The sequence below is a fragment of the Staurois parvus genome, unplaced genomic scaffold, assembly GCF_062004578.1.
Source record: "Staurois parvus isolate SC_StPar_1 unplaced genomic scaffold, SC_StPar_1.0 ptg001463l, whole genome shotgun sequence".
Lineage (NCBI taxonomy): Eukaryota > Metazoa > Chordata > Amphibia > Anura > Ranidae > Staurois > Staurois parvus.
This window is the reverse complement of record NW_028319259.1, coordinates 593,498-608,441: the sequence shown is the minus strand read 5'-3', so window position 1 is coordinate 608,441 and position 14,944 is coordinate 593,498. Positions and strand designations below refer to the sequence as shown.

General features: G+C 42.6%; 1 protein-coding gene across 1 annotated transcript in view; it reads right to left on the bottom strand.

Moving 5' to 3' along the window:
- The window catches only part of CRTAC1 (cartilage acidic protein 1), a 604,943-nt gene that overhangs the window by 77,863 nt on the left and 512,136 nt on the right, over nt 1–14,944 (bottom strand). The window contains exon 12 of the mRNA XM_089662389.1: nt 13,439–13,607. Coding sequence (XP_089518515.1) covers nt 13,439–13,607 — 169 coding nt within the window. The remainder of the gene's footprint in view (nt 1–13,438; nt 13,608–14,944) is intronic.

Here is a 14,944-nt window from a genome sequence, read left to right as displayed (position 1 = left end):
ATTCACTGTATCCGCTCTCCCCGGACCCCCCATTCCCTATATCCGCTCTCCCCGGACCCCCCATTCCTTATATCCTCTCTCCCCGGACCCCGCATTCACTATATCCGCTCTCCCCGGAGCCCCCATTCCCTATATCCTCTCTCCCCGGACCCCGCATTCACTATATCCGCTCTCCCCGGACCCCGCATTCACCATATCCGCTCTCCCCGGACCCCGTATTCACTATATCCGCTCTCCCCGGACCCCGCATTCACTATATCTGCCCTCCCCGGACCCCGCATTCACCGTGTCCGCTCTCCCCGGACCCCTCATTCACCGTGTCCGCTCTCCCCGGACCCCGCATTCACCATATCCGCTCTCCCCGGACCCCGCATTCACTATATCCGCTCTCCCCGGACCCCGCATTCACAATATCCGCTCTCCCCGGACACCGCATTCACTGTATCCGCTCTCCCTGGACCCCCCATTCCCTATATCCGCTCTCCCCGGACCCCCCATTCCCTATATCCGCTCTCCCCAGACCCCGCATTCACTATATCCGCTCTCCCCGGACCCCCCATTCCCTATATCCTCTCTCCCCGGACCCCGCATTCACTATATCCGCTCTCCCCGGACCCCGCATTCACTGTATCCGCTCTCCCCGGACCCCCCATTCCCTATATCCGCTCTCCCCGGACCCCCCATTCCCTATATCCTCTCTCCCCGGACCCCGCATTCACTATATCCGCTCTCCCCGGACCCCCCATTCCCTATATCCTCTCTCCCCGGACCCCGCATTCACTATATCCGCTCTCCCCGGACCCCGCATTCACTATATCCGCTCTCCCCGGACCCCTCATTCACTATATCCGCTCTCCCCGGACCCCGCATTCCCTATATCCGCTCTCCCCGGACCCCGCATTCACTATATCCGCTCTCCCCGGACCCCGCATTCACTATATCCGCTCTCCCCGGACCCCGCATTCACTATATCCGCTCTCCCCGGACCCCGCATTCACTATATCCTCTCTCCCCGGACCCCGCATTCACTATATCCGCTCTCCCCGGACCCCGCATTCACTATATCCGCTCTCCCCGGACCCCGCATTCACTATATCCGCTCTCCCGGACCCCGCATTCACTATATCCGCTCTCCCCGGACCCCGCATTCACTATATCCGCTCTCCCCGGACCCCGCATTCACTATATCCGCTCTCCCCGGACCCCGCATTCACTATATCCGCTCTCCCCGGACCCCTCATTCACTATATTCGCTCTCCCCGGACCCCGCATTCACCATATCCTCTCTCCTCGGACCCCGCATTCACCGTGTCCGCTCTCCCCGGACCCCGCATTCACTATATCCGCTCTCCCCGGACCCCGCATTCACTATATCCGCTCTCCCCGGACCCCGCATTCACTGTATCCGCTCTCCCTGGACCCCGCATTCACTATATCCGGTCTCCCCGGACCCCACATTCACTATATCCGCTCTCCCCGGACCCCACATTCACTATATCCGCTCTCCCCGGACCCCGCATTCACTATATCCGCTCTCCCCGGACCCCGCATTCACTATATCCGCTCTCCCCGGACCCCGCATTCACTATATCCGCTCTCCCACAGTACACAGAACATGGAAATTCAATTATTTTAGTAAATATTAACTGCTAAATTCCTTTTCTCATAAGCAGTATAGAACAGTCTTGTGAGTCCAGCCCACCACTGGCTAATGCTTGTAGGAGTTTTAATTTTGCTCTAGAAGAATGCAGAACCCCTGACCCTTTGTCTGGACAGCGCTGATTGGCCCTTTGCTTATCACATGCACTCTTCCAAGAAAAAAAAAACCCTCTCTAGCCATACACACTAAACTGAGCATGTGCAGAGTGACTCCACAGGATATGTCTTATCAGGAGAAAAGAGGGAGGCACTGGAAGAAGGGGAGGATCAGAGAAGACAGGATCAAACAGCCTTTTTACACAACGCGGAGGATTAACCCCTTAGGTTCCACGGTGAGTATAACAAGCATGCTTTCCTGCATTTACAGACAGACTGTACTGCGGGGGGTTCAGGAACACTTTAACGGCAGCCACAAACATGAGATTGTAGACAGAATTTGCCAATCTTTGGGTAAAATATTAGAAATATCTTGCGAGCCAGAAAGTGAACAAAAACTCCTAATTAATACACTCTAATGCTGGATCGCAAACCTCTAGCACATAACTACCAATGTGATAAACCGCAAAAAATAAATATATAGTGTTGCGCTCCCATTCCTCAAATCAATATATTGTTATTAAAATTAGATCTCTATAAATCAGAATGATGTGTGTGAATAAACATAAATACTAATATTCTAATACTTTAAATTGATACAAATAAATAATGTGCATGAAAAGTGAACAATAACAATAAATCACTAAAAAAATGTTAAAAATATAAAAAATAAAATATAAAAAATATAAAAATAAAAATAAAGATAATGTCCCAAAAAGTGACTTTGTGCTGGAAAATCTTCAATCTACAATAATTATAAATCGGTGACTGCTTGTGAATCCTCCCTCCAGTGAAGATGTGCGCTCACCTCATAAGAAGCCTGCAATTAGGCTATATAAGCTTGCGGTTCACCTCCTTTGGAACCTGCTTGTTTGGAACTCCTGCTTTAAGATATCCATGGTGTGCGACATATGCTATAGGATGAATCTCCTCTCCAGAGGGTGCAACTCCTCTATACTTTCATCTCCATGCGATTCTCCACATACAAAAAAAATCTCGACATGGTGCTTTATCTTTTATATAAGTATGCCTTTTATTTGCTGATGATATGGCACTCACATATAAAGTGTGCGGATAGTGGTAGCACAAATGCAATCCTAAACCGCCGCTGATTATCGGAGCTGTGTACTCGTGGTCCGGCAAACAAACTGACTCCCTCCGAGTGACGTTACAGTCCCACCCCTACGCGTTACGCCACTGGTCACGTGGCTTCATCAGGGGGATTTGATTGGTCCGTCACTCGCATATTGTCGGCTTATAAAGCACGGCACGGCCATTTTATTGACTATCTGATGGGGGTAGCCATTTTTCTGGTGGTAGATATGAATGAATACACGCTGTCTTCCTCTGCTACATATGATACAATTATCTCTCTAATCACCCCGGAGGGACACATAGTATCACAACTCCGCAATCAGCGCGGATATAACTAATCTCTTAAAAAACAAGATATATTGCTGGTACATCCATATGTGAAATAAGCAAATGATACCAAAATATAAAACATTTAAAATTACATCAATAAACATGTTGTTTTAATCCATCATGGCAAAATAATATATTTAAAAAAAAAAAAAAAAAAAAAAATATAAAATAAAATAAAAATAATAAGAATAAAAATACATGTGAAATTAAATAAGAGAACAAAAAAAATAATAAATATAAATAAAAAAATTATTTTATGCTGAAACACTAACAAAAATTAAAAAATATATAAATGAAGTATATGATATACACTTCCCCATATATTGATATATAAATGAATACATATATTTATAAAGACAACCTATAATATCACTAGGATAAGCCCTGATTGGGAACTAGTTTAATAAGGTGTAACAAGAATGTATGGTGAGAGATAATCAGAACATAATATCGTCCTAATCCTATTCCTTTTTATCTCCACCACACCTTACTAAACCTCTTTATATTATTGTTGTACTAAATTATGATGATAAGTGTAACGTATATTGCCCGCCACACCTTACTCAACCTCTTTATATTAATATTGAACTAAATTATAATGGTAAGTGTAACGTATATTTCCCAATCTAAATGTCACTAATAAAACATGATAAATCAAAATCCTTGTTTAATCCTCCTGGTGCTAAACTGCCCAACTCATAAATCCAAAATGATTCCTTTTTACTTATTTCGCGTACTAAATTATCCCCCCTCCAGTGGGGATTATGTTTAGTGATACCCCAAAATTCTATTTTATTTATATCTTGATTGTGGTGAATTTTAAAATGTACTGATAAATGATGGTATTTAAATCCTATGTCTATATTGTGTACGTGTTCTTGCATGCGTTCTTTCAGGCTTCTCTTTGTGCGACCTATATATAGATAATTGCAGGGACATTTTAAGGCGTACACTACACCTGTACTGTCACAAGAAATGAATTGGTCTATTTTATATTGTTTCCCATTCCTCGGATTTGTAAATGACTCTCTGTGTCTTGGATTTGAGTGTGTTTTTCTACAACTGTAGCACCGACCACATTTGTAAAACCCAGTTCCACTAAAGAAACTTAGAGTGTTTTTCAAAGTTTGGGGGGGTTCTAACACATTTTTAACTACTCGGTCACGAATATTTGGTGCTCTTTTATAGATGAACTTGGGTTGTTCTTTAACGATATTCTTCAATGTTTTATCAAGTTGGAGTATATTCCAATGTTTATTTATAATTTTTTGGACATCTCTATATTGTCTATTATACGGTAATACTATAGACAATTCATGTTCTCTGACCTTTTGTTTCTTCTTCTTCTCTAACAATGTTGTTCTGTCTATGAGTTCTATTTTACTTCTTTCTTCCAATATAGTTTCTTTCTTATAACCCTTGTCTACAAATCTTTGAACGAGTACTTGACTTTGTTCTCTGTAATCTTCAATATTAGTACAATTACGTCTCAACCTATAAAATTGTCCCCTTGGTACATTTTTGATCCATGATCTATAATGGCAGCTATTGACAGGGATATATGAGTTACGATCAGTTTTTTTAAAATAATTTTTAGTTATTATCCCTTCATCTGTGTTCACTAAAGTCAGATCTAGAAAAAATTTTTTATTTATATTTATTATTTTTTTGTTCTCTTATTTAATTTCACATGTATTTTTATTCTTATTATTTTTATTTTATTTTATATATATTTTTTTTTTTTTTATTTTTTTTTTTTTTATTTTTAAATATATTATTTTGCCATGATGGATTAAAACAACATGTTTATTGATGTAATTTTAAATGTTTTATATTTTGGTATCATTTGCTTATTTCACATATGGATGTACCAGCAATATATCTTGTTTTTTAAGAGATTAGTTATATCCGCGCTGATTGCGGAGTTGTGATACTATGTGTCCCTCCGGGGTGATTAGAGAGATAATTGTATCATATGTAGCAGAGGAAGACAGCGTGTATTCATTCATATCTACCACCAGAAAAATGGCTACCCCCATCAGATAGTCAATAAAATGGCCGTGCCGTGCTTTATAAGCCGACAATATGCGAGTGACGGACCAATCAAATCCCCCTGATGAAGCCACGTGACCAGTGGCGTAACGCGTAGGGGTGGGACTGTAACGTCACTCGGAGGGAGTCAGTTTGTTTGCCGGACCACGAGTACACAGCTCCGATAATCAGCGGCGGTTTAGGATTGCATTTGTGCTACCACTATCCGCACACTTTATATGTGAGTGCCATATCATCAGCAAATAAAAGGCATACTTATATAAAAGATAAAGCACCATGTCGAGATTTTTTTTGTATGTGGAGAATCGCATGGAGATGAAAGTATAGAGGAGTTGCACCCTCTGGAGAGGAGATTCATCCTATAGCATATGTCGCACACCATGGATATCTTAAAGCAGGAGTTCCAAACAAGCAGGTTCCAAAGGAGGTGAACCGCAAGCTTATATAGCCTAATTGCAGGCTTCTTATGAGGTGAGCGCACATCTTCACTGGAGGGAGGATTCACAAGCAGTCACCGATTTATAATTATTGTAGATTGAAGATTTTCCAGCACAAAGTCACTTTTTGGGACATTATCTTTATTTTTATTTTTATATTTTTTATATTTTATTTTTTATATTTTTAACATTTTTTTAGTGATTTATTGTTATTGTTCACTTTTCATGCACATTATTTATTTGTATCAATTTAAAGTATTAGAATATTAGTATTTATGTTTATTCACACACATCATTCTGATTTATAGAGATCTAATTTTAATAACAATATATTGATTTGAGGAATGGGAGCGCAACACTATATATTTATTTTTTGCAATCTTTGGGTACCTTAAAGTGCATTGACTACAAAAATGTTAGGGTTCCCTACATGAAGGGACGTGACACCCCCATTATACTCTTGGATTGTAAGCTCTCCGGAGCCGGGCCCCTGATTCCTCCTGCAATCATTGGTATTGTAGCTGTATTGTCTCCCATTACATTGTACTGCGCTGCGTCAACTGTTGGCGCCATAAATCCTGTATAATACTAATTCCCACCAGCAGGGATCACTACAATGCAGGACTGGCCAATAAACGGTCACATTGGCTGACTCTGATCTCACTTCCTGAAATATTGGAATAATGGATTGAGGTCGGTCTGTTTCTAACCCCTTCATGCCTGAGGGTAAAACAAATCTTAATGCCTAAGCACAGTTTTGCAACTTCGACCCGTGTTAGTAAAACCATCCGTATCATCAATACTACTTCGTACATCCAGGTGGATTATATCGCGTTTTTTTCAGCACAAATTGGGCTGATACCAATTAAAAAAAAAAAATCCTGACCTTTGACCCTGACCTTGACCCAAACACTTACCCTGGCACTGAACTAGATCAAATCTTCATTTAGGGATTTTGCCTTTATTTTGTATGCTATTTTAAAATTTTTTTTTTTTTTAAACACAGTATTTTTCTCTATGCCAAGAGTTAGAGAGATACAATGTATAATATAATGTATATAATGATACAATGTATAATAGGATGTATATAATGATACAATGTATAATGGGATGTATATAATGATACAATGTATAATGGGATGTATATAATGATACAATGTGTAATGGGATGTATATAATGATACAATGTATAATGGGATGTATATAATGATACAATGTGTAATGGGATGTATATAATGATACAATGTATAATGGGATGTATATAATGATACAATGTGTAATGGGATGTATATAATGATACAATGTATAATGGGATGTATATAATGATACAATGTATAATGGATGTATATAATGATACAATGTATAATGGATGTATATAATGATACAATGTATAATGGATGTATATAATGATACAATGTATAATGGATGTATATAATGATACAATCTATAATGGATGTATATAATGATACAATGTATAATGGATGTATATAATGATACAATCTATAATATGATGTATATAATGATACAATGTATAATAGGATGTATATAATGATACGATGTATAATGGGATGTATATAATGATACGATGTATAATAGGATGTATATAATGATACAATGTATAATGGGATGTATATAATGATACAATGTATAATAGGATCTATATAATGATACAATGTATAATGGGATGTATATAATGATACAATGTATAATGGGATGTATATAATGATACAATGTATAATGGGATGTATATAATGATACAATGTGTAATGGGATGTATATAATGATACAATGTATAATGGATGTCTATAATGATGCAATGTATAATGGAATGTATATAATGATACAATGTATAATAGGATGTATATAATGATACAATGTATAATGGAATGTATATAATGATACAATGTATAATGGAATGTATATACCGTATTATCCGGCGTATAAGACGACCCCCTACTTTTCCTGTTAAAATGTAGTGTTTGGGCTATACTTGCCGTATAAGACTACCCCTCTTCCAGTGCACACCAGTGGGAAGAATCCTGCCCCATCATTGGTGTCAGTGGGAGGAATCGTGCCCCATCATTGGTATCAGTGGCAGGAATAGTGCCACATCATTAGTATCAGTGGGGGGAATAGTGCCCCATCATTGGTGTCAGTGGGAGGAATAGTGCCCCATCATTGGTGTCAGTGGGAGGAATAGCACCCCATCATTGGTGTCAGTGGAATAGTGCCCCATCTTTGGTGTCAGTGGGAGGGATAGTGTCCCAACATTGGTGTCAGTGGGAGGAATAGTATCCCATCATTGGTGTCAGTGGGGGGGGGGAGGAATAGTGCCCCATCGTTGGTGTCAGTGGGGGGTGGAATAGTGCCCCATCATTGGTGTCAGTGGGGGGGGGGAGGAATAGTGTCCCATCGTTGGTGTCAGTGGGGGGGAGGAAAAGTGCCCCATCATTGGTGTCAGTGGGGGGGGAGGAATAGTGCCCAATCGTTGGTGTCAGTGGGGGGGAGGAAAAGTGCCCCATCGTTGGTGTCAGTGGGAGGAATAATGCCCCATCATTGGTATCAGTGACACCAATGATGGGGCACTATTCCTCCCACTGACACTTGCTGACCCCTGTTCCAGTATGGTGCTGCTGCAGCCAGCATATGTGCTTGCAGCAGCACCTAAGCACGGCACACTTACCTGCATCTCCTTCACTCGATTTTCTCGGGGCCGCTCGGCTCCGCCTCCTCGCCGCTGATTGGCCGCCTGTGTGCCTTTCCTGAGCTACAGTTCTGGCGGCCAATCACCGGTGAGGAGGCGGAGCCGAGCAGCTGCGCGAACATCCAGTGGACGAACTGAATGAAGGAGCAGCCGCGCTTCCTGGACCGGATTGTCGTGGGATCGGAGCCAGGTAAGAGACAGCAGCCCCTGCCCACCCCTGTACTTAGTTTCCCTTCTGTTGGAAGGGGGGGGGGGGCGGCGGCGGCTTCACGCCGCCACCCTAAAAAGTGTCAGCATGCCGTTACCGGCGTATAAGACGACCCCCGACTTTTGAGAAGATTTTCAAGGGGCAAAAAGTCGTCTTATACGCCGGAAAATACGGTAATGATACAATGTATACTATGATGTATATAATGATACAATGTATAATAGAAAGTATATAATGATACTATGTATAATAGGATGTATATAATGATACAATGTATAATGGAATTTATATAATGATACAATGTATAATGGGATGTATATAATGATACAATGTATAATGGGGTGTATATAATGATACAATGTATAATGGAATTTATATAATGATACAATGTATAATGGAATTTATATAATGATACAATGTATAATGGGGTGTATATAATGATACAATGTATACTATGATGTATATAATGACACAATGTATAATGGAATGTATATAATGATACTATGTATAATAGGATGTATATAATGATACAATGTATAAAAGGATGTATATAATGATACAATGTATAATGGAATGCATATAATGATACAATGTATAATAGGATGTATATAATGATACAATGTATAATGGAATGCATATAATGATACAATGTATAATAGGATGTATATAATGATACAATGTATAATAGGATGTATATAATGATACAATGTATAGTAGGATGTATATAATGATACAATGTATAATAGGATGTATATAATGATACAATGTATAATGGAATGTATATAATGATACAATGTATAATGGAATGTATATAATGATACAATGTATGATAGGATGTATATAATGATACAATGTATAATAGGATGTATATAATGATACAATGTATAATAGGGTGTATATAATGATACAATGTATAATAGGATGTATATAATGATACAATGTATACTAGGATGTATATAATGATACAATGTATAATAGGATGTATATAATGATACAATGTATAATGGAATGTATATAATGATACAATGTATAACGGGATATACATAATGATACAATGTATAACGGGATGTACATAATGATACAATGTATAACGGGATGTATATAATGATACAATGTATAACGGGATGTATATAATGATACACTGTATAACGGGATGTATATGATGATACAATGTATAATAGGATGTATATAATGATACAATGTATAATAGGATGTATATAATGATACAATGTATCTCTCCCTTCCATTCATAGAAAAAAGAAAAAAACGGGGGAGGGCTATAGGACTGATCACTGTAATAGCCAATCAGAGGCTACCACAATGATCATGTGACTCGGAATCGGGAGTCCTGATCGTTAGAATGGGACCCGGGGCTCTCAGTGACACCCCGGTCTTTGTGCGGCACGCTCCCATCAGAAAGACGGGTACACAAATATGTGGCCCCCATGGAACAAAGCCCCGTTCTGTGAGGCTGCATATTTGTGTGATGTCGGCATAAAGGGGTTAAGCTGATGAGCTGACAACTTCAATATCTCTGGAACAAGAATGATAACTTGTCTTTGTGCTGTGCTGTCCATCTGGATTGATCGGTAACCACCCACATAATCTGGAGAGTCGACCTCACATTTCTGGGCCTCGCTCAGAACAGACGCATTATTAAAGCTCAGCCAGGTGACTATAAATGTTGGTTGTCAAAGCTCAGCGCAGATACCGACCACGTCCTCCCTTCCTGAGATCCGGCCTTGGTTTCCTCCATGACATTTTCCATGATAGGACCATTGCTTCATGTCACGGCAGATAAATTCCTAAACGCAGGCAGCGCCTTGAGAAATCCCATCGCTTCCCCGACTCCCAATTACAAAGAATTCATCCCTTTTGCTAATGAAACAAGCAGAAAGGAAGGAGATGAAAGACGGGGAGCAGAGCCGGCTCAGAGGCTGCCAAGACCATCAAAGCTCATTTCTTGCTTTAATTCCTAAAATAACAAACCTTTTAGCTTAGCCAGACTCTTCAGCTCGATGGTGACGCCACCGATGACACCGCGGCAGATCTCTCGTCTCATTGCTAGTCAGCGCACTGAGCTGGAAGTTGAAATGTTTAACAAGCTCCTTAAGCCGGCTGTCACTGCGGGCGCAGATTAACTCCTCAGAACGCCGTTACGTGGCTCCATTATAGGTCAGGCGTTCATTACTGAAGCATCACTTGAGGTTTTATCTGATTTTGATTACAGGGGAATCCAGTTGCGGTGGAACAGGGAAGGGATTGACCCCTCTACTGGTTTCTTAACCCTAAAGAGATCATCGACGTACCCGCTCGCAAGGTCATGATAGGGCTAAGCTCATTTCGGAGATCAGGTGGTATCAAAAAGTTTGGAGACTAGTTCATGACCTTCATAAGTCAGCGTCCCTAAAGACATTGTACTGTGTACAGTGGGAGCTGTGCAACTGGTGCTATTCTGACCACATGCATCACCACATCTGCTTTTTCATCATGGACAGCAAGTTAGAACAAACAGCAAACGTGAAATTCAGAGTGAAATCTGACGCGTTTCGAAGGGGGGAGGGTGTCCCTTCTTCATCAGAGTTTTCATGTGATTGGTCACAGCGATCACATGGTACTTAGGCTGGCCCCGGTACAACAAGCTGTCATCTGCTGTACACAGTGGGTGACAGATTGCGCTGCTGCACAGCCCCTAGGGCATGCACAAGGAAAGCAACTGGGAGGATGTCATATGACGTCCACCCAGAGTAATGGCGCTCCTGCCTGGCCATCTTTTTTCAATAGGCTGTGCGGGAGGTGGGTAATAATGGATTCCAAGCAGAAGCAACCTGCCGGCAAGTGATCCTGTATCCGGTGCCCAGTGTAGCCCAGAAGAACCCACCCCGGGGTGGGCCTCTCATGTGACCCAGACTTGGCACCCAACGAGATAATGGGTAACATGGAGGAAGGTCCACCAACAGCTACCCCCTGCCCTACCGACAAACTTACATAGGTTGTTCAATTGTCACATGTTGGTAGAGTAACTCTTCCTCCATCGTAACTCTTCCTCCATAGTAACTCCTCCTCTATAGTAACTCTTCCTCCGTAGTAACTCTTCCTCCGTAGTAACTCTTCCTCCGTAGTAACTCTTCCTCTATAGTAACTCCTCCTCTATAGTAACTCCTCCTCTATAGTAACTCTTCCTCCATAGTAACTCCTCCTCTATAGTAACTCTTCCTCCGTAGTAACTCTTCCTCCGTAGTAACTCTTCCTCCGTAGTAACTCTTCCTCTATAGTAACTCCTCCTCTATAGTAACTCTTCCTCTATAGCAACTCTTCCTCCGTAGTAACTCTTCCTCCGTAGTAACTCTTCCTCCGTAGTAACTCTTCTTCTATAGTAACTTCTTCTTTCTCATTGCAGGTAAATAATGGATTCTAAGCAGAAGCAATGAGCCATCATTGAGTTCTTGATGAAGGAGGGGTGCAGGCTGTCCGACGTCCACAGAAGGCTACAGAATGTCTATGGAGATGACACCATTGACAAGAACAATGTGCACAACAGATGGATGAAGAAGTTTAAAGGTGAATCCAGCACTGAAGACAAACCACACAGTGGGAGACCATCAATGTTGGATGGCCTGCACCCCTTCATCAGGAACTCAATGACAGCAAATTGCTTCTGCCTGGAGTCCATTATTTACCTGCAATGAGAAAGAAGAAGAGTTACTACAGAGGAAGAGTTACTATAGAGGAAGAGTTACTATAGAGGAAGGGTTACTATAGAGGAAGGGTTACTATGGAGGAAGGGTTACTATAGAGGAAGGGTTACTATAGAGGAAGAGTTACTATAGAGGAAGAGTTACTATAGAGGAAGGGTTACTATAGAGGAAGGGTTACTATAGAGGAAGAGTTACTATAGAGGAAGGGTTACTATAGAGGAAGAGTTACTATAGAGGAAGGGTTACTATAGAGGAGGAGTTACTATAGAGGAAGGGTTACTATAGAGGAAGAGTTACTATAGAGGAAGAGTTACTATGGAGGAAGAGTTACTATGGAGGAAGAGTTACTCTACCAACATGTGACATTTGAACAACCTATGTAAGTTTGTTGGTAGGGCAGGGGGTAGCTGTTGATGGACATTCCTCCATGTTCCCCATTATCTCGTTGGGTGCAAAGTTTGGGTCACATGAGAGGTTTACCCCGGGGTGGGTTCTTCTGGGCTATGCTGGGCATTGGATACAGGATTTCTTGACGGCAGGTTGCTTCTGCTTGGAAGAAGAGTTACTACAAAGGAAGAGTTACTCCACCAACATGTGACATTTGAACAACCTATGAAAGGTAATTAATCAAAAAGTTTTGCCCACTTTTGCATTACTTTCGGTACAGGCCTTGTATCAGTACAAATGATGTAAAACAAACCTTTGTACCTTCAAGGAAGATGAAACAACCAAAACCCGTCACAGTTTCCCTTCTCAATGCAATGTTGAAAGTCAACAACCCTTTGTGTGACCACACAGCAGACTCGGACTATTCATCATCACTATGGATTGGTACGGTCCATGCAAAGTGAGATGGATAATTCCTGTAGTCCGGAACCAGTTGTGTCAAATGTGACCGATGGGCGGGTCATACTAGAACATAGACAACCTCAACATAAATATCTGTCTTGACTTTTATTCAGCCAACCCCGGCTTGTTGCTAAGCTACTTGTCAGGAAACGTGGGCAACAGAAGAAAGACCACAGATCTCGTGTGACCAGTGAAGAAGTCGTCTTTTCTATTTCAGAACTTAGAGGTCCTCAGGTCTGACGTGTTGAGTGACAGATGGAGGCCGATCAGCACGCCATGCGGAAATGACAAAATATATCTGTGTACCTACCAAGACCAAAGTGAGCCACTGGCTCCATTTCGCAGAGGTAGCCGGATCCGCCATCGATGATTCTCAGGTGCGCTCCACTCTTCTTTGTGTATAGCACTACTTTAGCACCGCGGGCAAAAGCGCCAAACTTGGTCCGGGGGATTACTCTGAGCCAATGGTTTTTCAGCCCCTGGAGGAAAAAGAGAGAATATTGGTGAGAGAGCTAATTTGTTTTACTTAGAGCAAACCTTAAGGTTCTATAACCCCCTTCCCTTGCCAGTCTGATACGGGGACCACACTTGGTTCCTCAAGATGAGACTTGTGGGCGGTTTAAATCTGGTGTGAGGGAGGGCCACCACCCATGCAGCAGGGAGGGCCACCACCCATACAGCAGGGAGGGCCACCACTCATACAGCAGGGAGGGCCACCACCCATACAGCAGGGAGGGCCACCACCCATACAGCAGGGAGGGCCACCACCCATACAACAGGGAGGGCCACCACCCATACAGCAGAAACAGAAAATTCCCCATAAAATGCACAGAAGTCCTCCATCATATCATATCAGCGGCAGAATGCACAAAAACCCAAAACATCTACTTGTGGTGCAACCTCAAACGGCAAATCGTCAGCGTTTGGCATCTCTAAAGGACTTTGGTGGAGCGATTTCAGGATCTGTATTCTAACCAGGACCATTACGGGGGGGGGGGGGGTCCCAGACTCTCTGTTGGGTTTGTAATTTACATTATATCCTAGAGCGGGGGTCTCCAGACCTCACAGGTCACATGATGCCCACTACAAGGATTCATCCAGCCCACAAACAGCAGTCATGCACAGTCTCTGACCCCCCCCCCATAAACAGCAGTCATGCACAGTCTCTGACCCCCCCCCATAAACAGCAGTCATGCACAGTCTCTGACCCCCCCCCATAAACAGCAGTCATGCACATTCTCTGACCCCCCCCCCCCCCCACATAAACCACATTCGTGCACAATCTCTGAATACCCCCCACAAACAGCAGTCGTACACAGTCTGACCCCCCCCCCATAAACAGCAGTCGTACACAGTCTGACCCCCCCCCCCATAAACAGCAGTCGTACACAGTCTGACCCCCCCCCCATAAACAGCAGTCGTACACAGTCTGACCCCCTCCCCATAAACAGCAGTCGTACACAGTCTGACCCCCCCCCCCCCCATAAACAGCAGTCGTACACAGTCTGACCCCCCCCCCCCATAAACAGCAGTCATACACAGTCTGACCCCCCCCCATAAACAGCAGTCGTACACAGTCCGACCCCCCCCCATAAACAGCAGTCGTGCACAGTCTGACCCCCCCCCCAATAAACAGCAGTCATACACAGTCTGACCCCCCCCCCCATAAACAGCAGTTGTGCACAGTCTGACCCCCCCCCCCATAAACAGCAGTCGTACACAGTCTGACCCCCTCCCCCCATAAACAGCAGTCGTACACAGTGTGACCCCCCCCCCATAAACAGCAGTCGTACACAGTATGACCCCCCCCTCCCAT